The following is a 22263-nucleotide window of genomic DNA, read 5'->3' on the forward strand; positions in this document are numbered from 1 at the left end:
GGCAGATAATTTGAGGTCAGGAGTTCAAGACCAGCCTGACTGACATGGTAAAACCCTGTCTCTACTAAAAATATAAAAATTAGCCGGGTGTGATGGCGTGCGCCTGTAATCCCAGCTACTTAGGAGGCTAAGGCAGGGGAATTGCTTGAACCCAGGAGGCGAGGTTGCAATGAGCCCAGATCACGCCACTGCACTCCAGCCTGGGCGACAGAACGAGACTCCATCTCAAAAAAAAAAAAAAGAAAAATTCTTTCTCTAGGCCACGTGTGGTGGTTCACACCTGTAATCCCTAGCACTTTGGGAGGCTGAGGTGGGAGGATCACTTTAGCCCAGGAGATTGAGACCAGCCTGGATAACATAGTGAGACCCTGTCTCTACAAAAAACACAATTAGCTGAACTTGGTGCTGTGTGTCTGTTGTCCCCGCTACTCGAGAAACTGAGGCAGGAGGATCACTTGAGCCTGGGAGATAGAGGCTGCAGTGAGCCATGATAACACCACTACACTCCAGCCTGGGCAACAGAACAAGACCCTGTGTCCAAAAAAAAAAAAAAAGAAACTTAAGGAGTTTATATTCTAGTGGAGGCAGTAAACAAGAAAAGTAGAATATATAGTGTGCTGTAATCGCTAAGGAGAAAAATGGAGGAAAGGAGATATGGAGTGGCAGTCCCAGTTCAAAGTTTTTGGTAGGTTGGTCAGGGAGGAATCTGCCAAGAAAGTGGCATTCGCATGGAGGGTGAGGGTGGTGCAGATATCTAGGGAAGCAGCAACATCAAGTGCAAAGTGGACCACTCACCTGGACTGTTCAGAGAACTCAAGGAGATCTTATGGCTTCATTTAGAGTGAGTGAGAGGTATACTAATAGGAGTGAGGTCCAGTGGTAGGGTGTTTTAGGGTCCTGTAAAGACTGTCATTTAGGTTAAATGGGATCTGGGGTTGTACGAGACCTTTAGGAGGTTTGGCAAGCCTTTGTTTGAAGATGAGTGTGATGAGAGAGCTCATTATCTATCTGAGAGCCCATTCTATCTCCAGGTAGTTCCTACTAGTAGAAAATAGTTTGATTGGGTGCAGTGGCCCACATCTATAACCCCAACACTTTAGGAGGCTGAGGTGGGAGAATCACTTGAAGTCAGGAGTTGGAGACCAGCCTGGGCAACACGAGTCCCTTGTCTCTACAAAAAATTTTAAAAATTAGCTGGGCGTGGTGGTGCACACCTGGATTGTAGTCCCAGTTACTTGGGAGGCTGAGGTGGGAGGATCCCTTGAGCCCAGGAGTTTGAGGCTGCAGTGAGCCGTGATGGTGCTGCTGCACTTCAGCCTCGGTGACAGAGCAAGAGCCAGAGGGGGACGAGGGGAGGGCATGGAATAGTTCTTTATTAGAGTTGAAATCCGTTTTCCTATAATGTTTGCTCATTGATCCTAGCAGACTGAATGGATCCCTTTCATGGCAGTCCTTGGATTATTTATATGTAAATGAGAGGAATGCTGCAGTATAGAACATTGCTTCTGGATTTCATAAGAAATTGCAAATAATCTGTTACCATAACTGTGTTAACGAGAGCTGGCTGGCACATGGATCCCTGCAAGTACCATGGGCACTGTCTTTGGTTGACCCTGTTTAGTCTTCCCATCAGTGACTTAATCAGAGGTGTGGTATGTATTTGCATAGTAGTGAGGATTTAGAAAAGTGAGAAGAGTTCATCTGGCCAGGATGATGGAAAAAAGAAAAGATCAACTTTTAACAGAGATAAGTCATATTCATTGTTCCAAAAAGTAGAACTGGAGGGGGAAGATGTGGCTTAATGATAACATGTGTGGAAACTGCTAAGGAAGTTCAGCTGACTACAAGGTCAGAGTAAGTCACTGTGTGGGCTTTGGCTCTGAATTCTGAGGTTATATTACTGATTAGGGCCAGAACAGGTGACACTAGAGGGTGGGTTCAGTGACAACTAGAGCATGCCCAGAGGAGAGCTATAAGAAAGGGAATGGACTACAAAATGAGGTCCACAAAATAGGAAGGTCTTTAGAAGCAGTTCCCCCTGAGCGATCATCCAGCATCTCCCAAGCCACCTGCCTGAACCCCTAGCCCTGTCCTGTCCCATCCCGTTAAAGACTCTGCCCTTTTCTGGGTCCTGGAGCCTCGGTCATAGCGTTGGCCGTTTTCCCAGCACTTCCACTCAGTTGACTGCCTCATTGGGTCAGTTTACCTTCACAGGATTTCTTGTCTTCATCCCTTCTTTCTAAGTCCCCACAGTCAACCATTCTGCTTGTGCCTTTCCTGGGCTATTGCAGCAGATTCCTCTCTGGCCTCCTTCTTTCTCTCCTACAGGTGTCCAAATCCTACCCTAGAGTTTACTAAACACAGCTCAGGTTTCTCTCATCCCCCTCATCTCACCTTTATTTCTGATGTGCCCAGTCTGAAACATTCTCTCTCCTATTTACTAAAATCCTTCCCTTGGTTTATATCCCATTTCCTTCAGAAAACCTTTCTGTATTCTCTTTGAAAAGAAATTTACTTAGGCACCTGTAATCCCAGCTACTTGGAAGGCTGAGAGGTTGGAAGATTGCTTGAGCCCAGGAGTTCGAGGCCAGCCTGGGCAACATAGTGAGGCCCCATCTCTAAAACAGAAAAAAAAAAAAAGGATTTACTCCCCCATCTTGGGGAACCCCTTCTGTTCCAGCACTCCTGTCTTGGCTCCAACTGTACCAGAATGGACACTTATGCAAATGATTGTTGTCCTCCTACTCAGGGCTGGTTATACACGTGTCCCATATGGTGTCCCATATGGATCCATTTTTCTAGATAGAAGGTAGCTCCAAACGTAGTGTGGATCTCTCCCATCCAGTCAACAGCACCTTCACCGGCAGCCCATGGCAAACACATGTACAGGTTAACTGGATGAGAGACACTTTGGAGGCTGCTGTTAAAACATGGGGACTCGTTGAAACTTCAGATGATAAAACCAGAGATCACAGGGAGACAGTTTGGGCCTATCGTAGAACCATCTCTCTACCAATTTTCTTCCCAAAAATGAAATGAGGAGGGCTGGGTGGGGTGGCTCACGCTTGTAATCCCAGCACTCCAGGAGGCTGAGGCAGGCAGATCATTTGAGGTCAGGAGTTTGGGACCAGCCTGGGCAACACGGTGAAACCCCGTCTCCACCCAAAAATACAAAAATTAGCTGGGCATGGTGGAGCGTGCCTGTAATCCCAGCTACTCGGGAGGCTGAGGCAGGAGAATCGCTTGTGGAGGTTGCAGTGAGCCAAGATTGTGCCACTGCATTCCAGCCTAGGTGACAGAGTGAGACTCCATCTCAAAAAAAAAAAAAAGGAGGAAGGCTCCAACAGAGAGGCTCCAGAAACACTTTTGAAAGTGGCTTTTGGCCAGGCACGGTGGCTCACGCCTGTAATCCCAGCACTTTGGGAGGCCTCACAAGGTCAGGAGATCGAGACCATCCTGGCTAACATGGTGAAACCCTGTCTGTACTAAAAACACACACAAAAAATTAGCCGGATGTGGTGGCGGGTGCCTGTAGTCTCAACTACTCGGGAGGCTGAGGCAGGAGACTGGCGTGAACCTGGGAGGTGGAGCTTGCAGTGAGCCGAGATCACGCCACTGCACTCCAGCCTGGATGACTGAGTGTCTCAAAAAAAAAAAAAAAAAAAAAAAAAGAAAGTGGCTTTTAAATTTATAGCACTCCAAAGTGGAATGGATCCCTGGATGTGTCGAAAGTTAGATCAAGAGGCTGGTTTTACAGTGCTTGACAATCAGTTGTCAGTATTGTAGGTAGAATAGCAATTGGAGTCGGTCTGGGGTTTTTGATCCTGGCTGCAGCACTCTGTTTTTTGGCTGTATGACCTTGGGCAAGTGACTAAACTTCTCTGCTTGTTGTCTGTGAAGATAAATTATTTACGTCATAGGGCAGCTGTGAGGATTAAAAGAGATAAAAGTACACACAGTGCCAGGATTCAGTATTATTAGAATTACTTTTTAATGGTATTGAAGGCAGAGAAGCTTAATTTCAATATATATCTCTGAATTTTTACTAGGGACCATCTTAGGTCTCACTGAAATGTGGATTCAGAGTTCAGCCTCAATAGTTGCTAAATGGCCTGCTTCCTTATACCAGCATCCAGCCCCAGTCATTGTGTATTTGCCGGCCATTCATATCTATGCACTGATTTCATCCCCACAGGACAAGGTTTTGACCTGTCACACATGACCTCACCTCTGTGGCTTGCCAGGGTTGGTGTGAATAGTTTAACCAAGCCTACTGAAGACCTAACTGTAGCGATAGCAGTTAACCTATGTAACTTTTTTGAGTCATTTGAATTATGTAGAAATTGGACCTGTAATCCCAGCACTTTGGGAGGCCAAGGTGGGAGGATTGCTTAAGCCCAGGAGGTCAAGGCTGCAGTGTGCCACTGCACTCTAGCCTAGGCAACAGAGTGAGACCCTGTCTCAAAAAAAAAAAAAAAAAAAAATTGGAAATTTGTTGTATCTGTGTAGGTATGTGATTCTTTGGATAAATGATTCACTGTATCTTCCTCAAAACTAGGTTATTTGAAAGACTAAGATCATTCAACTGATTGCACTGACTGCCAACTAATTTTGCAGGAGATGTTGCAGTAAAGATCCTAAAGGTTGTTGACCCAACCCCAGAGCAATTCCAGGCCTTCAGGAATGAGGTGGCTGTTCTGCGGTGAGTAGAAAGCTGGTGGTCCAGTCCCTCTGGAGTGCTGGAGTGGGGAGTACAAGGACTGTAGAAGTTAGTGGATTGTGCCGCGGGTTGGAATGGGCAGGCAGTTGGGACTCACTGTGGAGTTCCTGTGGTTGGATGCTCCTCCCTTGAGAGCGAAGGGATGTTTCCTTTAGTTTATGTGGTTGTCAAGCCTTTCGAAGAGCCCCTTTTTAGGAGAATACCCTCCTCTGGGCACAGTAAACTCAATAGCCCAATTTCTATCTCTGGGTTTTGGTTTGAGGTGGGCAGAAATAGGCCCTATTTTTACCTTTATTTCCCAGAACCCTCTTTATAGCTGAGTTGACTTATTTTAGACTTCAGAACAGTCAGCTTTCAAATCTTTCAGTCACTATTTAGACTTGTAGGAAGAAGTCATATAATGGAGACTTCTACAGAGGAGTCCTTGTGACCTCCACAGGGAGGGTCATGGAGTGTACATTGATGAAAGAGAATGTCCTCTCTGTAAGCAAGGCAGGCACTGAACTGATGGCCCAGTGAACTATTGGTGGGCTTCCGTTTGCTCAGAATGCCACCCAGGTTATCAGCCATGCCATGTGTTTGTTGTTGGGACTGGGGGTGGTGTCGAGAGCACAGAACCTAGTGTCCATGGGGAAGCACAGTAGACCTCCCTGAGCACTTTCCTCCTCCCTCTCCTCTCTTCCCCTCCCCAGCAAAACACGGCATGTGAACATTCTGCTTTTCATGGGGTACATGACAAAGGACAACCTGGCAATTGTGACCCAGTGGTGTGAGGGCAGCAGCCTCTACAAACACCTGCATGTCCAGGAGACCAAGTTTCAGATGTTCCAGCTAATTGACATTGCCCGGCAGACGGCTCAGGGAATGGAGTGAGTAGATGGTCTGATGCCTCTCTGGGACCAAGGCATCAAATTTGTCCCTAAATTGGAACCAGGATGAGGAAAAGCCTTCTAGTCCATTAAGCGATTCTGTGATATCTTTGCACAAGCCTCTGGCCTGGGCTGGAGGGGCCAATTATCAGGAATGAGTTGTTTGGGTTCCAGCTGGGTGGGGTGGCTCACACCTGTAATCCCAGCACTTTGGGGGGCCAAGGCCAGTGGATCACTTGAGGCCAGTAGTTAGAGACAAGCCTTGCCAATATGGCAAAACCCTGTTTCTACTAAAAATACAAGAATTAACCAGGCCTGGTGGCACATGCCTATAATCCCAGCTACTCAGGAGGCCAGGACAGGAGAATCGCTTGAACATGGAAGGCAGAGGTTGCGGTGAGCTAAGATCACGTTACTACACTCCAGCCTGGGCTGCAGAGCGAGACTCTGTCTCAAAAAAAAAAAAAAAAAAAAAAAAAGAGAAGTACAGGTTCCTCCTTGGGACTGAACTTCCCCCTTGGGGCTCAGATTCGGGCTCTGCCTGCTACCCTGGCTTTATCAGAAACCTGAGAACATAGTGGGGTGCATGTACCTTCTGCTTGGACAGCTGTGGCAATGCCCTCTGCTCAGCTGTCTGAGGCATGGCTGTCCCACATGAGGGTTTAAGCAGATGTCATTTTGGGGATAATTTTTTTTTTTTTAATTAAAAACTTTTTCCTGACCAGGCACGGTGGCTCATGCCTGTAATCCCAGCACTTTGGGAGGCTGAGGCGGGTGGATCACGAGGTCAGGAGTTCGAGACCAGCCTGGCCAATATGGTGAAATCCCATCTCTACTAAAAATACAAAAATTAGCTGGTTGTGGTGGCACGCACTTGTAATCTCAGCTACTCGGGAGGCTGAGGCAGAAGAATCACTTCAACCCGGGAAGCGGAGGTTGCAGTGAGTGGAGATCACGCCATTGCACTCCAGCCTGGGCAACAGAGCCAGACTCCATCTGGAAAAACAAAAACAAAAAACACTTTTCCCCTTAGAGACACAGGTTCTCACTCTGTCACCTATGCTAGAGTGTAGTGGCGGGATCATAGCTCACTGCATCCTTGAACTCCTGGGCTCCAGCTATCCTCTTGGTCCAGTCTCATAGGTTGCTGGGACTGCAGGCACATGCTACCATGCCCAGCTAATTTGCGTGTATTTTGTAGAGTTGGAGGTCTCACTATGTTGCCCAGGCTGGTCTCAAACTGGCCTCAAGTGATCCTCCCACCTTTCCTGGCTAGCCCAGGGTAGTGCTTCTCAAACCTTTCCTCTGAAGTAGAGGAACTCCTCGTACCCCTAGACATCTGGGAGTTATTAAGCTATAGCTGTGCTTGCAAGTCCTACATAAATTCTCATACTGTCTTTAAAATTCATATGGAAGTTGCCTTCTTTGTATTTTAAGAAATGGAATGACTTTTCAGAAAAATTGAGATATAATTCATGTATCATAAAATTCCCCCTTTTAAAAAGTACACCTACCTCAGTGTTTTTCTGGTATTGAGTTGTGCAGCCATCACCACTATCTAATTTTAGAACATTTTCATTATCCCGGAAAGAAACATATGCCCATTGTATTAGTCTGTTTGGTTTGCTCTAAAGGAAGACCTAAGGGTGGGTAATTTATAAAGAAAAGAGGTTTATTTGACTCGGGGTTCTGCAGACTGTACAAAAAGCATGACACCAGCATCTGTGTCTGGTGAGGCCCCCAGGAAGCTTTTACTCATGGCAGAAGGCAAGGGGAGCCACATGTGACGTGGTGAGAGAAAGGAGCAGGAGCGTGGAGGGAAGTCCCAGACTCTTGGGTACAGGTTTCATGTGAACTAATAGTGTGTGAACTCACTCGTTACTGCAGGGAGGGCACCGAGCCATTCGTGAGGAATCCATCCCCATGACCCAAACACCTGCCACTTAGGTCCCACCTCCAACACTGGGGATCACATTTCAACTTGAGATTTGGAGTGGACAGATACCCAAATGATATACCCATTAGTGGTCACCCAATACCTCCCACCCACTTGCAGTCTACTTTCTGTTTCTATGGCCCTATTTTGCCTACTTTATAGTTTAATATAAACGGAGTCATGTGAGATATAATATAGTCAGGTAACATATAATGATGTTTCGGTCAATGACCACATATAGGAAGGTGGTCCCACAAGATTATAATACTGTATTTTTACTGTGCCTTTTCTATGTTTAGAGACACAAATACTCACCTTGTTACAACCAGCTGTAGTATTCAGTACACTGAGGGCCATACAGCTTTGTAGCCTAAGTGCAACAAGCTATATACCATTTAGCCAGGGTGTGTAGAAGGCTGTACCATCTTGGTTTGTGTGAGTACACTTTATGACGTGTGCGTGAAGACAAGTTGGCTAACACATTTCTCAGAAGGTATCCCTGCCGTTAAGTGATGCTTGGCTGTATATAATACATAAGATATGGTATTGTATGCCTGGGCTGTTAGACCTAGCATAATATTTTCAAGGTTAATCCAGGTTGTGTAGCATGTGTCACTACTTCATTCCTTTCTGTGTCTGAGTAACATTCCATTGTATGGATATGCCACATTATTCATTCATCATTTATGGCCATTGGGTTATCAGAATTACTTTAGAGTAAAACTGATGCTTGAAGAAGTGTCAGCAATGGTCAGGCGCCAGGGGCCCATGCCTGTAATCCAAGCATTTTGGAGGCCAACGTGGGAGGATCACTTGAGCCCAGGAGTCAAGACCAGCTTGGGCAACACTGCAAGATCCTGTATCTACCCCCCCCACCAAAAAGGGCGGCATGGTGGCACATGCCTGTGGTCCCAGCTACTGGGAGGTGGGAGGATCACTTGAGCCCAGGAGGTTAAGGCTGCAGTAAGCTATGACTGCACCACTGCACTCCAGTCTCCAAAAAAAAAAAAAAAAAAAAAAAAAAAAGTGTAAGCATGTTTATGCTGTGGCCTCACCTTCAGGTAAGCAGTGATGTGAACCAGGCTGAACAGCACAGGGTCTATCCCTGTGTGTAACACTCCTTGGAGCCAGGCCTTCAGTGGCTTTACTTCTTAGCTGTAGTTTAAAACTGCTTTCTACCCATGCCCCTCAAACTTATTTTTAATAATTTCTTTTCCCTTCACAGCTATTTGCATGCAAAGAACATCATCCACAGAGACATGAAATCCAACAGTATCCTTTGGTTGTTGAGTTCATTTGACGGCTCAGTTCTAAATTTAGGGAAACAGAAGGGAGCCTTTCTATCACAAGTGGCTCTCAGTGCCAGGGGGTATCTTTTTAAGGAAAGAGGCAGAGGACAGGAAAACAGAACCTAAGTCAGAAAATTAGTAGGCTTGGCCTGCCCCTCAGCAGCTTATGCCTCACCTGGACTGATGAGAGCGATGTTTAGGTTAGGTTCCTTTCTGAGTTTATCTCAGCAAAAGTGATTTGGAGAGATTTCCATAAGCTTGAAATAGGCGTAATTTTATCACACTATTGGTAAATTTAACCTGAGGGGGATTGGGCTTTTGTCTTATGTTTATTTCTAGTTTGTGGCCAGTGTGTGTATGTCTATCTGCTTGTTATGTGGATAGCAAGTAGCTACAAGCCAAATGTTGAAAGGTTTCCAAAATCACTATTTAAAATGGTCTTTCTTGACTGGGCGTGATGGCTCACACCTGTAATCCCAGCACTTTGGGAGGCTGAGGCAGGTGGATCACTTGAGGCTAGGAGTTTGAGACCAGCCTGGCCAATATGGCGAAACCCCATCTCTAAATTTAAAAATTAGCTGGGTGTGGTGGCACGTACCTATAATCCCAGCTACTCAGGAGGCTGAGGCACAAGAATTGCTTGAACCTGGGAGGCAGAGGTTGCAGTGAGCTGAGATTATGCCACTGCACTCTAGCCTTGGGGACAGAGCAAGGCTCTCTCTCAAAAAAATAAATAAATAAATGGTCTTTCTCAAAGGTACGTAAGTGGGTTTCTCAGAAGTCACTGTTAGAAGAGGAGAGGGGTTGTTTTTATAGAAGAGTAAATGAAGAAAGGTATTTTTAATGCTGTAAGGCATGACAATTTTGAATCTGCCACCCTCCACCAGCCTTTCCTTGTGAAAGAAAGATGGCATTACAACCCACACTTTGCCTGTTGAGCAGTGAGAGGCATGATAGTTGTGTTGGATTATGGGACATGGCCTATTTTAGGTACATGTCTGAACACTTTTCATTGGTGGGGTCTTTGGCAGCCAAACATTATACCATGAAAGCGGACACCACAGATTTAAGGAGGTGTGAATTCCTGGGCACCAGCAGATAACAAGTTACTTTGTGTGTGTTTTGTTTTTTAATTTTTTGTTCTCTCTCTTTTAATTTTTTTTTCCTCACAAGTTAGACTTAAACTGTATGACTTCTTTACCCAGAAGCGAGCTGACTTCGGTTCTCATTTTGAAGTCACTGAGTGGTACCGATTCTAGTGAGGAATTTCTTATTACATCGAACACTCAGTAAGGGATTTGCTATTTTGTTAACCACTCAAGTTTCAGATGGTGATTTGAGGGCGGAATACAGGCAGAAATGACTGTAAGTTGTCAGGCCATCCTTGGTCTTCTGGGGAGCACTGGAGTGTGGCCTCTGCTCATCCTGTTAGGGTTTCAGGCACCTGTATTATGTGGAAAGGTCACAACGCCAGGGACCCAGCACCTAGATGTGCAAATAGGGAGAAGCAGGGAAGAAACTCTGGCTTGCTTTTGGCTAGGGTCAAATAATCTGGCACATTGACCAATCCCTGCCTGTCTTTTAGAAGAAGGGGCATTTCAAAAGCACTTTAAAGAACTTCAGAAACCTTAGGAAGTTCAGTGCAGAGAGGCTGTGACAGAGATAAGGCAGAGAGATTACCGTGTTATAAAGAACTTTGGGATGTTTTTCAAAATTAACCTGACCATTCTTTTGAAACCAGGGTCCTTAACAAGCATTGAGATATATTTCTCCATGAAGGCTTAACAGTGAAAATTGGAGATTTTGGTTTGGCAACAGTAAAGTCACGCTGGAGTGGTTCTCAGCAGGTTGAACAACCTACTGGCTCTGTCCTGTGGATGGTGAGAACTGGGCTCCCACCAGCAGTCTCTGGTACAGGGCAAAAGGAATGCCCTGGAGATTTATGTGCAAACTTAAAGCATTTCTGTACATTTCCCCGAAATCCACATGACCCCTAGTGACAGCCAGCCTCAGGGCAATTGTAGATTTTCTTGAGGAAGCTGTTGATCAGAACCACTGTGAAGCTTAGTGTGGAGAGGAGTTAATAAGCTGGGTGATAGAAATGCTGGGTCTTGGTCCTTTAAAGACAAGGATTCCTGAGCTGTTTTAACCAGTGCCTGAGTTGGAGTCCTTTGGGGGAAAAGCTATGTGGGGACTGAAGAATGGACTCATTCATAACTAATGAAAGGGACAGCCTGGCCCCTAGATGTCTGTGAGGCCGGTCATATGGTGATAAATGCACTTTTGTCATATGGTGATACATGTAGGCCCCAGAGGTGATCCGAATGCAGGATAACAACCCATTCAGTTTCCAGTCGGATGTCTACTCCTATGGCATCGTATTGTATGAGCTGATGACAGGGGAGCTTCCTTATTCTCACATCAACAACCGAGATCAGGTGAGTCTGTGCTGGTGCTAAAGGACCTAACTCGTGGGAGCCCCTGGGCCTCCTGCCAGCCTAAGCAGCTGGAGGGTTAGGACTTGTTATTATCTGTTGTTCATTTACCCCCCATTAGCTCAGCTGTTTTCTTTCCCTTAGATCATCTTCATGGTGGGCCGAGGATATGCCTCCCCAGATCTTAGTAAGCTATATAAGAACTGCCCCAAAGCAATGAAGAGGCTGGTAGCTGACTGTGTGAAGAAAGTAAAGGAAGAGAGGCCTCTTTTTCCCCAGGTAAGGCTCAGGGCTGCTAGAACGTGATTAAAGCATGGGTTGGTTCTTAAAGATGGCAATATAAGGTGGGAGTATTTTGTTTTATAGGGAGGGGACCCAGGTCCTCTACAAGATGGTGGGGGCAGGTTACATCCTGTGTCTTTGAGACACGGCTAATGAGAGCATTCTTGGGCTTTGTTTCAGATCCTGTCTTCCATTGAGCTGCTCCAACACTCTCTACCGAAGATCAACCGGAGTGCTTCCGAGCCATCCTTGCATCGGGCAGCCCACACTGAGGATATCAACGCTTGCACGCTGACCACGTCCCCGAGGCTGCCTGTCTTCTAGTTGACTTTGCACCTGCCTTCAGGCTGCCAGGGGAGGAGGAGAAGCCAGCAGGCACCACTTTTCTGCTCCCTTTCTCCAGAGGCAGAACACATGTTTTCAGAGAAGCTGCTGCTAAGGACCTTCTAGACTGCTCACAGGGCCTTAACTTCATGTTGCCTTCTTTTCTATCCCTTTGGGCCCTGGGAGAAGGAAGCCATTTGCAGTGCTGGTGCGTCCTGCTCTCTCCCTACGTTCCCCATGCTCAAGGCCCAGTCTTCTGTAGATGTGCAAGTGGATGTTGATGGTAGTACAAAAAGCAGGGGCCCAGCCCAGCTGTTGGCTACATGAGTATTTAGCGGAAGTAAAGTAGCAGGCAGTCCAGCCCTGATGTGGAGACACATGGGATTTTGGAAATCAACTTCTGGAGGAATGCATGTCACAGGCGGGAGTTTCTTCAGAGAGTGGTGCAGCGCCAGACATTTTGCACATACGGCACCAAACAGCCCAGGACTGCCGAGACTCTGGCCGCCCGAAGGAGCCTGCTTTGGTACTATACTATGGAACTTTTCTTAGGGGACACGTCCTCCTTTCACAGCTTCTAACGTGTCCAGTGCATTGGGATGGTTTTCCAGGCAAGGCACTCGGCCAGTCCGCATCTCAGCCCTCTCAGGGAGCAGTCTTCCATCATGCTGAATTTTGTCTTCCAGGAGCTGCCCCTATGGGGCGGGGCCGCAGGGCCAGCCTTGTTTCTCTAACAAACAAACAAACAAACAGCCTTGTTTCTCTAGTCACATCATGTGTATACAAGGAAGCCAGGAATACAGGTTTTCTTGATGATTTGGGTTTTAATTTTGTTTTTATTGCACCTGACAAAATACAGTTATCTGATGGTCCCTCAATTATGTTATTTTAATAAAATAAATTAAATTTAGGTGTAATGGCTGTTATCTTCTTTTAAAGTAAAGTAATTCTGAGCTCACAACTTGAATGCCCCATTTGTTCACCTTCTTCAGGAGCAGAATTCAAGAACAGGAAATGTGCCCAGAGCCTAGGCTGGGAATGAATTTGTAATTTAACCTTTGTACTCTTTGTAACACTCTACTGAAGAGTTAGTTAAGTATAAAAACTAAGCAGAAAGTACGCTAAACTCAGGTAATACCTTAAGTAATACTTTTTATAAACTATTATTTGGTAGCTACAGCTTTTTTTAAAAAAACACAAAAAGATAAATTCCAGCTTGGAACAAGCTAGTGCTGGTTCACAAGGTTGTGCTCACCCTTCAATTAAAATCAAAATGACTACAAGACTTGCCATCAGCTCTCTTCATGACCATTGCTGGGTCAGAATCAGAAACGTTGGGTGCCATGAAATTTTTACAAAATTTCAAATCAAAGCCAGGCTTTGCAGATAATAGATCGCTTGAGTACGAACCACACATGTAAGTGCACGTATATTTGAGTTGTCAATACAATTACCCTGATGGGCATGAACCCACAGGTGAGAGCAGAGGCTTGGTTCCCCTAAAGGGCCCCGGCTGGAGGCCCCAGCACCAACCAGACAGGAGGGCCAGACTGCTACCCAGTACTGTACCTCCTGCTCCTTCAAGAGCCTCCCTAAGGGAGAAAAAGATTTATACTTCCACTTTGTTTGCTGCACATGTGGCAACAAGATTGCTACCCTGATTTGGGACACTTGAGAGAACTTGAAAAAAATGACCACCCTTAAAGCCCTAGAAAAAAGTTGTATGTTAACAGCTATGCTGCACTCACTTTGCATTGTGTGTTCTTGAAAGCTCTGTATAAATCAAAATTTTGACCACACACTAAATACACTAGAGAAATACACTATAGAGGAATCCTTTTATAGGGTTGAAGAATCCTTTGGTAAGAAAAATATGCTGCATTAGGGGCAGCTGCAAGTTAACTATTTCTGGGGAAGAAAAGATCAAAGATAAGAGCCAGGTTTGTTTTTTAAAGCAATCAATCCAAACAGTCTGGGTGTTAGTTGTTACCCCTGAGGGGCTTGAGGTGTAACTATATCACCTATAAAAATAGCAATTCCATACACTTAATTAGGTTACTTTATATCCTTCACTCTTCCCCATGGCTGTAATAATGGAGAGTGAATAAGATTAAGGCTAAGCCCAACTCCCCTCAAATCCAAGCCACACGGCACCTTGGCTGCAGTACAGGAAAGCTCTGCACACCCTGGCTTGGGAAAGTTTCGGCCGATGGAGCCCAAGATGCAGGGCAACCATCTACTCTTTAGGGTTCTGATGACTCCACTCCAGAAAGGTGCATGAAGAGGTCCCCGAGCTCTGTCACGTCGACATCTTCATTGTTGGGGACATGCCGGCTTTCTCGGTTCTCGATGAAATCCCAGAGCCGCACTGAATTAAAGAACTGCAAAAACAGCCAGTGGACATGCCTGGTGACTGCTAAGAGGAACAGGAAGGCTGCGTTCCTTGATCTTTCTTTTGCCTACCCCATTTCTCTGCCAGGAACAGTACCTGGAAATGCCCACAACTGCTAAGTGTCCCCAACTAGAGATAGCTAAAGTCCCTTACCCTCACAGTGCCTTGAGAACTGAGCTGTTTCCGAGGTTTCTCAGGCTCTGCTAGCCGCCCATCAGGGTAAGCATGGCGATAAAGACATTTGCTTCCAAATGGGCAGGTCCCCTTGCCTTGCTCAAAGTATTTACAGGCTTTTTTCCTGAAAAGCAGAAAGAAAAAATCAGGAGGCTGGTGGGAAAATGAGGGGTCCAGATTGGGCCACTGCCTTCCTCCATCCTTACCCTTATGCCAGAGGTAGGTCAGCCTCACATTCTAGGTGGGGCAGCTGAGGCTGGGAGAGGTTGAGTGATTTGTCTCAGGTCACACACAGCTGGGATTCTGATTTCCAAGCAGAATAGGAAGTATCCCCACTTACCTGCAGCCTTGCAAAGGATATTAACCTGCCTGGGGACTCGCTGTGTGGAGACTGCAGTGCTCCACAGGCCCTCCGGCAGCTCCAGAGCACCTCCTGGGTCACCACAGAGCTAAGCCGGCCTGGTCACTCTTCTGGGCACTAAGGTCTGAAGCTGGGCACTTGTCTCTGCTCAAAGTTCCCTAGGTACCCCACCAAGCCAAGTCTCCCCTTCCTCCTGGCCGCAGTGCTGTCAAGGTGACTACAGGGAAAGCAGAGTGTTTAGCAACTGCCTAAAGCCATAGGTCTCCTTCCAGTTTTCCTGTCTCCAACCTTGGCACCAGGGAGGGCTTCTTCACACCTTATGTGCTTTGGACCCCTTCTCTGAACAGTGTTTTTCAATGCATAAAACGCATGGGTCTACAGCATACAGTTACCAAACAGTTCAAAATGTTTTCCCTCTCTCTTAATTCTACTATTCTCCCCACAGACCTCTATGCTAAGAACCCTGCCCAAGGAAACTCAATCAAATGAATTCCCATTTTGCTCAAATGAACTCTGGTTTCTGCCCAAGGAAACTCAATCAAATGAATTCCCATTTTGCTCAAATGAACTCTGGTTTATCCAATCATAAAGGACCCCAAACTGAAGTAAAAAAAAAAAAAAAAAAAAAAGATACCTAAGAATCCAGAGGGCCATCTCGGAGTACAGAGGAAGGGGAAGGTCACAGAAATAAAGCCAAACAACAGAAAGGGCACGCTGCTGTCAGGGGCAGCTGGGGTGTGTGACAGCAGAAGACAAGAACAGGGAAAGGAGGCTCCTGAATCCAGTGGTTTTCCGTCTTGTCAGATGGGATGGCCACAGGCCAGTGGTGAAGTTCTCTGAGGACGGCTTCATAGCAGCATAAAGAAAAGCTCTCTGGCCGGCCGCGGTGGCTCACACCTGTAATTCCAGCATTTTGGGAGGCCGAGGTGGGTGGATCACTTGAGGTCAGGAGTTTGAGACCAGCCTGGCCAACACAGTGAAACCCCATCTCTACTAAAAATCCAAAAATGAGCTGGGTGTGGTGGCAGGCACCTGTAATCCCAGCTACTTGGGAGGCTGAGGCAGGAGAATTGCTTGAACCCGGGAGGTGGAGGCTGCAGTGAGCCAAGATCGTGCCACTGCACTCCAGCCTGGGAGACAGAGTGAGACTCCGTCTTGGTGGGGGCGGGGGGGGCGAGGGGGGGGTGCGGAGGGGAGAAAAAGCTCCCTTGCCAGCTGATCTGATTTGAGCACAGGTGGCTGCAGAGCAGGTGTGTGGACCACACATACTCCAGGCCCCTGCCTGCCTGGAGTTCTGAGCAGACTTCAAATGACCGTGAGCAGTTTGCTCTCACCAGAGCCTGCTGGACAACTCCAGAGCATCCTAGCACATTGGCTATGAACTCGATCAGGTCAAACACATTATGTGCTGGTCCCCCGCTCTCACAAGAATATTATTCTTTTTCCTCCCCCAGGCTTATCTGGTCACCAAGGCCAAAAGCCTTGACTCACTCTGTGTCTTTGGCTCTCACACCCAACTGTGTTCATTCTGTTTACAAATCACTTCCCAATCTCCCCTTCCTTTGGGTTCCCACACTGTGGAAGCCTCTGGGGCCTGCCTTCCAGGGCCACTTCCTCACTGGCCTCCCTCCCACTCCCACCAGTTTCCACCTTCAGAGTACCACGGAGGAGCTTCCCAACCTTTTTTTTTTTCTTTAAAGAGATGAGGTCTCCCTAGGTCTCCCCTGGCTGGTCTCAAACCCCTGGACTTAAGCAATGTGCCCTCCTCAGCCTCCCAAAGTGCTGGGATTACAAGCGTGAGCCACTGCGCCTGGCCCCAACCTGTTCTTAAAGACCATGGCCACACTGGGATTCAAGTGTCCCTTAGATTCCAGTCTGTCTGTAGGTCCCACCACATCCTTCTACACACCTGTTTCAATGCCAAGAGCCATTCTCAGTGTCCCCCAGACACAAAACCTACACCCTTCTGTGCCCATGTCCTTCCATCACTTCCCCCTATAGACAGGTGCTTCCTGCTTCATGGTTCAGGCTCCCATGCTGCTTCACCTGGCAGTCCCTGGTGGATCCAAGTGCTTTCTCTGTTGTGATAGATGGTCCCTCATGAAGAATTGGTCACCAGCAAACCTGTATCATAATTGCCCTTTTGCAGTTTCCCATGAAGTTGTCTTACTTGGCGAGGCACAGTGGCTCACACCTATAATCCTAGCACTTTGGGAAGCTGAGGTGGGTGGATCATCTGAGGCCAGGAGTTCAAGACCAGCCTGGCCAACATGGCGAAACCCCATCCCTACTAAAAAAAAATACAAAAATTAGCTGGGTGTCGTGGTGCACACCTGTAATCCCAGCTACTCGGGAGGCTGAGGCAGAAGAATCACTTGAACCCTGGAGGCGGAGGTTGCAGTGAGCTGAAATCACGCCATTGCCAGCCTGGGTGACGGAGCAAGACTCAAAAGAAAAAAGAAATTGTCTTACTAATCTCTACATCCCCCGGTGGTGCTTAGCTGGAAGGTACCTGACCCATAGTGAGTACTCAGTAAATGTTTGTGGATTGCAAAAAACACAGTCATTAAAGGAAAGCAAAGCAAGGAAAGATCCAAATAGCAATAACAATTTCCAGACTGCTTTTCAGCAGAGCCCCTTTCTACAGGCCGGGGCCCTTTTCTACAGGCTGGGACTCCTCTGCTTGCCACGCCTGCCCTCTTGTGGACACATAGGAAGACTATATGAGGAAAAAATGGTTAAAAAAAAAAAAAAATCAAGCTTTAGTAAACTGATAATGCAACATAAAGGAACCATTAAAAAAGGTAATGCATAGTTTCACTTTTAGTATGACAAGTAAACTTCTACCACACCCAATCCTCCTGCAGATAAATCTTAACACAAATATTTCAAGAAGACCTGAAGGCACCGGAGAATGAACAAACGCAGTTAGATTCTTTGGAAGAATAAACACAAAGAAGAATAGCAATGGCAAAGGCTAAGTTACCTTTTTTAAAAAAGGTAGCTTTTGTGGCTCACATCTGTAATCCCAGCACTTTGGGAGGCCGAGGCAGGTGGATTGCCTGAGCTCAGGAGTTCGAGACCAGCCTGGGCAACGCAGTGAAACCCTGTCTCTACTAAAATACAAAAATTAGCCAGGCGTGGCGGCATGCGCCTGTAGTCCCACCTTCTTGGGAGGCTGAGGCAGAAGTGCTTGAACCCGGAAGGCGGAGGTGGCAGTGAGCTGAGATTGTGCCACTGCACTCCAGCCTGGGCTACAGAGCAAGACCCCACCTCCAAAAAAAAAAAAAAGAGAAGTAGCTCTTATCCTGGAGCAGGCCATAATCATAACCACATGGGGTGGCTAAAACTCCAAGGGGAAATCCAATCTTTCTGGCCTGAAGAACTAAAAGACAAGAGTTCAAGGAAATCACAGCCATTGGAAAGTGAGGAAGCAATCCCACAAAGTAAGGGGCCTGTGAAAAAGTGCTCAAAGGCTGTGTATAAACTCTGCCCAAATCTGACTAACTCCTGAACCACACAGGAATGCGAGAAAGTCAGCTACGAATGCAAAACCAGAACTGAGATCTGAACTGCTACTTGGGTTTGAGTTCAAACAATTTACCTGCCTATTAAAAACAGCAACACTTGGCTGGGCGCAGTGGCTCATGTCTGTAATCCTAGCACTTTGGGAGGCTGAGGTGGGCGGATTACCTGAGGTCAGGAGGTCGAGACCAGCCAGGCTAACATGGTGAAACCCCGTTTCTACTAAAAATACAAAAAAATTAGCCAGGTGCAGTGGTGCATGCCTGTAATCCCTGCTACTTGGGAGGCTGAGGCAGGAGAATCGCTTGAACCCAGGGGGCAGAGGTTGCAGTGAGCCGAGATTGTGCCACTGCACTCCAGCTTGGGCAACAAGAGTGAAACTCCGTCTCAAAAAAAAAAAGTCAACACTTTACAGATAAACTGTAACAGAATCCTAAGTCTCTCTACAATGTAATATTTACAATGTCAAGGATAAAATCTAAAATTACTAGATATATGAAGAATCAGGAAAATGTGATCCATTCTTAAAAGACAACAGAGGTCAACTTCAAGATGACAAGGATTTCAAAGTAGCTACTACAACTATGTTCAAGGAGATGAAAAGAAAAAAAGATTGAAAAAGAATGAACATCTCCAGAGATCTATGAACAATATAAAAAAATCTGTCATAAATGGAAGTAGAGTCCCAGCAGGAAAAGAAAAAACAAGACAGAAAAAAAGTTAATGAAACAACAGCTAAAATTTCGCTAATCTTGGGGAGTGACATAAACGTAGAGAAAAACCACTCCACTCCTAGGCAAAATGTCAACATGCTGACAACCAGGATAAAGAGGAAAACTTGAGGCCGGGCACGGTGGCTCATGGCTGTAATCCCAGCACTTTGGGAGGCCGAGGCAGGAGGATCACCTGAGCCTAGGAGTTCAAGACCAGCCTGGGCTACATGGCGAAACCTTGTCTCTACCAAAAAAAATTAGCCAATTTGCCGGGCATGGTGGCGCACACTACTGGTGGCCCCAGTTACTCAAGAGGCTCCTGCTTGAGCCCAGGAGGCTGAGGCTGCAGTGAGCTGAGATTGCACCACTGCACTCCAGCCTGGGCAACAGAGTGAGACCCTATCTCACCGAAAAAAAAAAAAAAAAACACCAAAACTAAACAGATCCACATCACCAGGTCCTTGCTCATTGCTGCATCCCAGAGCCCAGCATGGTGCCCAAGAGAAGGAAGAGAGGAAGAGGCCCCTAAGACCACACTCCTGGGAGGGAGAACGAGGACACAGGCTGACAGCAGAGCCAGACAGGCAGCAGGGGCACGTCGAAACTCAAAGCACTTACCCCATCCCCTGTTTGAAAGCTTCAATCAACTCGTTCTTTTTATTCTGATCTTCCACCCAATACACACTTGGAATTACAAACTCTGATATCACACGGCATTCTGGACAAGACCTGAAATAAGAATTAGATTACTAAGGGAGAAGTCATGTTACGAAGCCTGGGCACACTCTCTGCTAAACCTCTTGCTCAACTGCCTGACCACTACAGGCATTTCCTTCACCAGAAATTCCAAAAGATGAAATCACAATCATCCAAGAACCTTATTTACTATTAAAAAAAATAGGGTTTCCCAATGAGAACACATGGACATATGTGGGGGAACATCACACACCGGGGCCTGTCGGTGCAGGGGCAAGGGGAGGGAGAACATCAGCACAAATAGCTAATGCATGTGTGGCTGAAAACCTAGGTGATGGGTTGAGAGGTGCAGAAAACCACCTTGGCACATGGATACCCATGTAACAAAGCTACACATTCTGCACATGTATCCCAGAACTTAAAGCAAAAAAAATACATATATATGTATATATATAGGGTTTCCTCAACAAAAAAGACAGATGAAATAAGAACCCTCATACACTGCTGGTGAGAATGTAAAATGGTGTAGCCACTTTGAACAGAGTCTGGCAGATTCTCCAACAGTTTAATGTAGAGTTATTATACCATAAAACCTAGCAATCCCATGCCTAGGTGTATACCCAAGAGAAATGAAAACACATGTCCACCCAAAACTGTGTTCACAGATGTTGACAGCAGCATTATTCATAATAGGTGCAAAGTTAAAACAGCCTAAATGTCCACTAGCTGAGGAATGGATAAGGGAAATGTGCTGCGTCCATACAATGGAACGTATTCCACCAGGAGAAGGGGGGTTCTGGCACATGCTACAGTCGGGATGAACTCTGACAACACTATGCTCAGTGAAAGAGGCCAGGCACAAAAGGCCGCATATTCTATGATTCCATTTATAAGAAGTGTCCAGAATAGGCAACTCTGTAGAGACAGAAAGCAGATGAGTGGTGAACTAAATTGTGGGCTTTTATCTCAATAAAGCAGTTGTTTTACCACACAATTTTAGGCAAGTCACTTGACCCCCGCACCCCAGGCCTGTTTCCTAATCTGTAACTGAGGAGGGTCTTTGAGGGAATGAGATGAGCGGACAGATGTGAAGAGTTCTGAACAGTAGAATGCGTGCAGTAACCTCTCCACATGCCAGCTTTTCCCCTGTCCTGCTGGAGTATTTGAGACTCCTATGTTGGCCACATTGAGCACATCCCATGTGCCAGGCATCATGCAGAATGTTTTACATGCATTATTCCACTTCATCCTCAAATAACCCTATTTTCGTTTTTGGTGGGGGAAAAAACGAAGCTCAAAATAATTAACAGGCAACTGAGCTACAGGCAGGTAGTACTGGATTTCAAACACAAGGCTAGGAGATGAAAACAGGCCAGTGCCATTTAACACCTTTTTACACGGATCATCTTTGCTGAGTTCCTCCCCAACACCCAGAAAGCTTGGTAGGAATTGTTGCCCATCTTTTATAGGAACAGGTACTTAGGCTCAGGAAGAGTAAATGACTTGCTGAAGTTCATGCAGCCAGGGACGAGAACTCACCAGTTACTCTGGAGGGTAACAGAGGGCTTAAAAGTGGATGGAATGAAGTCTCAAATCAAACATTCTCCTAGCTCCTATAGCTAAGACCCCTGGCTGTACTTACTTAATGATTGGGTTTTCAAACTGTTTGGCACACCGCCACTGCCGGATGCAGGACAAGCAGTACGTGTGATTGCAATTGGAGAGAATCCCAAATCTCCTCTCAGAAGCAGAGGCCTTCTCCAGGATCACTTCCATGCAGATACTGCACACTTTGTCCTGGCTTGCCTGGAAGGCAAAGGCCTTTTCCATCTCGTGTTCGAATGTCAACATGCAGATCTGAAGCACAGACAGGAAGGAAGGCTTTGGTTGTGGGCCACTTATGAGTGGTAGGAGCCCTAGGAGTAGCTGCAGCCACACTGCCACAGCTGAGATCAGGAAGGAACACTGACAGCGACTGCTGTGGGCAAAGGCCCAGCCTCCCCCAAGTCAGAACACTGACATCTCCCTCAGACCACACAAAGGACTTCAAACCACCACTGGTCCAGCCCCTTGCTTTCCTAGGAGGTGACATGGTCACCACCCATTTAGGGCTGAGAACACGGAGATCCAAAAAGGTTAAACTGCAATGGAGTCAGAGTCCGTAAGGACTGTTGCCCTAGTCCCCCAGCTCCTCTGGGCACTGTTTCCCCTGACTCTGAGCCATGTCTACATCAGAGATGCTGACTCGTCCTTACCACGAGCCTTGAGGCTGGCAGCCTAGTCATATGTAAGAAGCACCACTTCTCCCCCAAGAAAATAATTCAATGAATTCATTCATTCACTAGGCATGCCCTGAATTCCTTCTATGTGCTGGCATTTGAGCAAGAGTGAGAAGACCTAGGCCCAGCCCTTGTGAGCTCAGTGTGTCCAGATCTGAGACAAGCCAACACTCACTGCAGAGACCTCACACACTTGCATAAAGACGACAGCTCTAACCCTCTGCTTCCCTGGAAGACAATGGAGAGTGTCTCCTTGTCCATTGCCACA

The 22263-nt window shown here is 46.6% G+C and overlaps 2 protein-coding genes across 3 annotated transcripts in view; one reads left to right on the forward strand and one right to left on the reverse strand.

Annotated features, from left to right (window-relative positions):
* Window positions 1-12772, forward strand: part of RAF1 (Raf-1 proto-oncogene, serine/threonine kinase) — an 81174-nt gene extending 68402 nt beyond the window's left edge. For both annotated transcript variants that reach the window (XM_003264994.3, XM_003264995.3), the window contains 7 exons: window positions 4618-4702; window positions 5413-5589; window positions 8751-8797; window positions 10576-10694; window positions 11121-11252; window positions 11394-11528; window positions 11712-12772. In XM_003264994.3, coding sequence (XP_003265042.1) covers window positions 4618-4702; window positions 5413-5589; window positions 8751-8797; window positions 10576-10694; window positions 11121-11252; window positions 11394-11528; window positions 11712-11855 — 839 coding nt within the window. In that variant the 3' untranslated portion in view covers window positions 11856-12772. The remainder of the gene's footprint in view (window positions 1-4617; window positions 4703-5412; window positions 5590-8750; window positions 8798-10575; window positions 10695-11120; window positions 11253-11393; window positions 11529-11711) is intronic.
* The window catches only part of MKRN2 (makorin ring finger protein 2), a 30260-nt gene continuing 20656 nt past the window's right edge, over window positions 12660-22263 (reverse strand). The window contains exons 5-8 of the mRNA XM_003264996.4: window positions 21359-21573; window positions 19639-19749; window positions 14401-14545; window positions 12660-14236 (exon numbers count right to left, since the gene is read on the reverse strand). Of these exons, the coding sequence (XP_003265044.1) occupies window positions 14099-14236; window positions 14401-14545; window positions 19639-19749; window positions 21359-21573 (609 nt within the window). The 3' untranslated portion in view covers window positions 12660-14098. The remainder of the gene's footprint in view (window positions 14237-14400; window positions 14546-19638; window positions 19750-21358; window positions 21574-22263) is intronic.

The sequence above is a fragment of the Nomascus leucogenys genome, chromosome 21 (genome assembly GCF_006542625.1).
Source record: "Nomascus leucogenys isolate Asia chromosome 21, Asia_NLE_v1, whole genome shotgun sequence".
Taxonomy (NCBI): Eukaryota; Metazoa; Chordata; class Mammalia; order Primates; family Hylobatidae; genus Nomascus; species Nomascus leucogenys.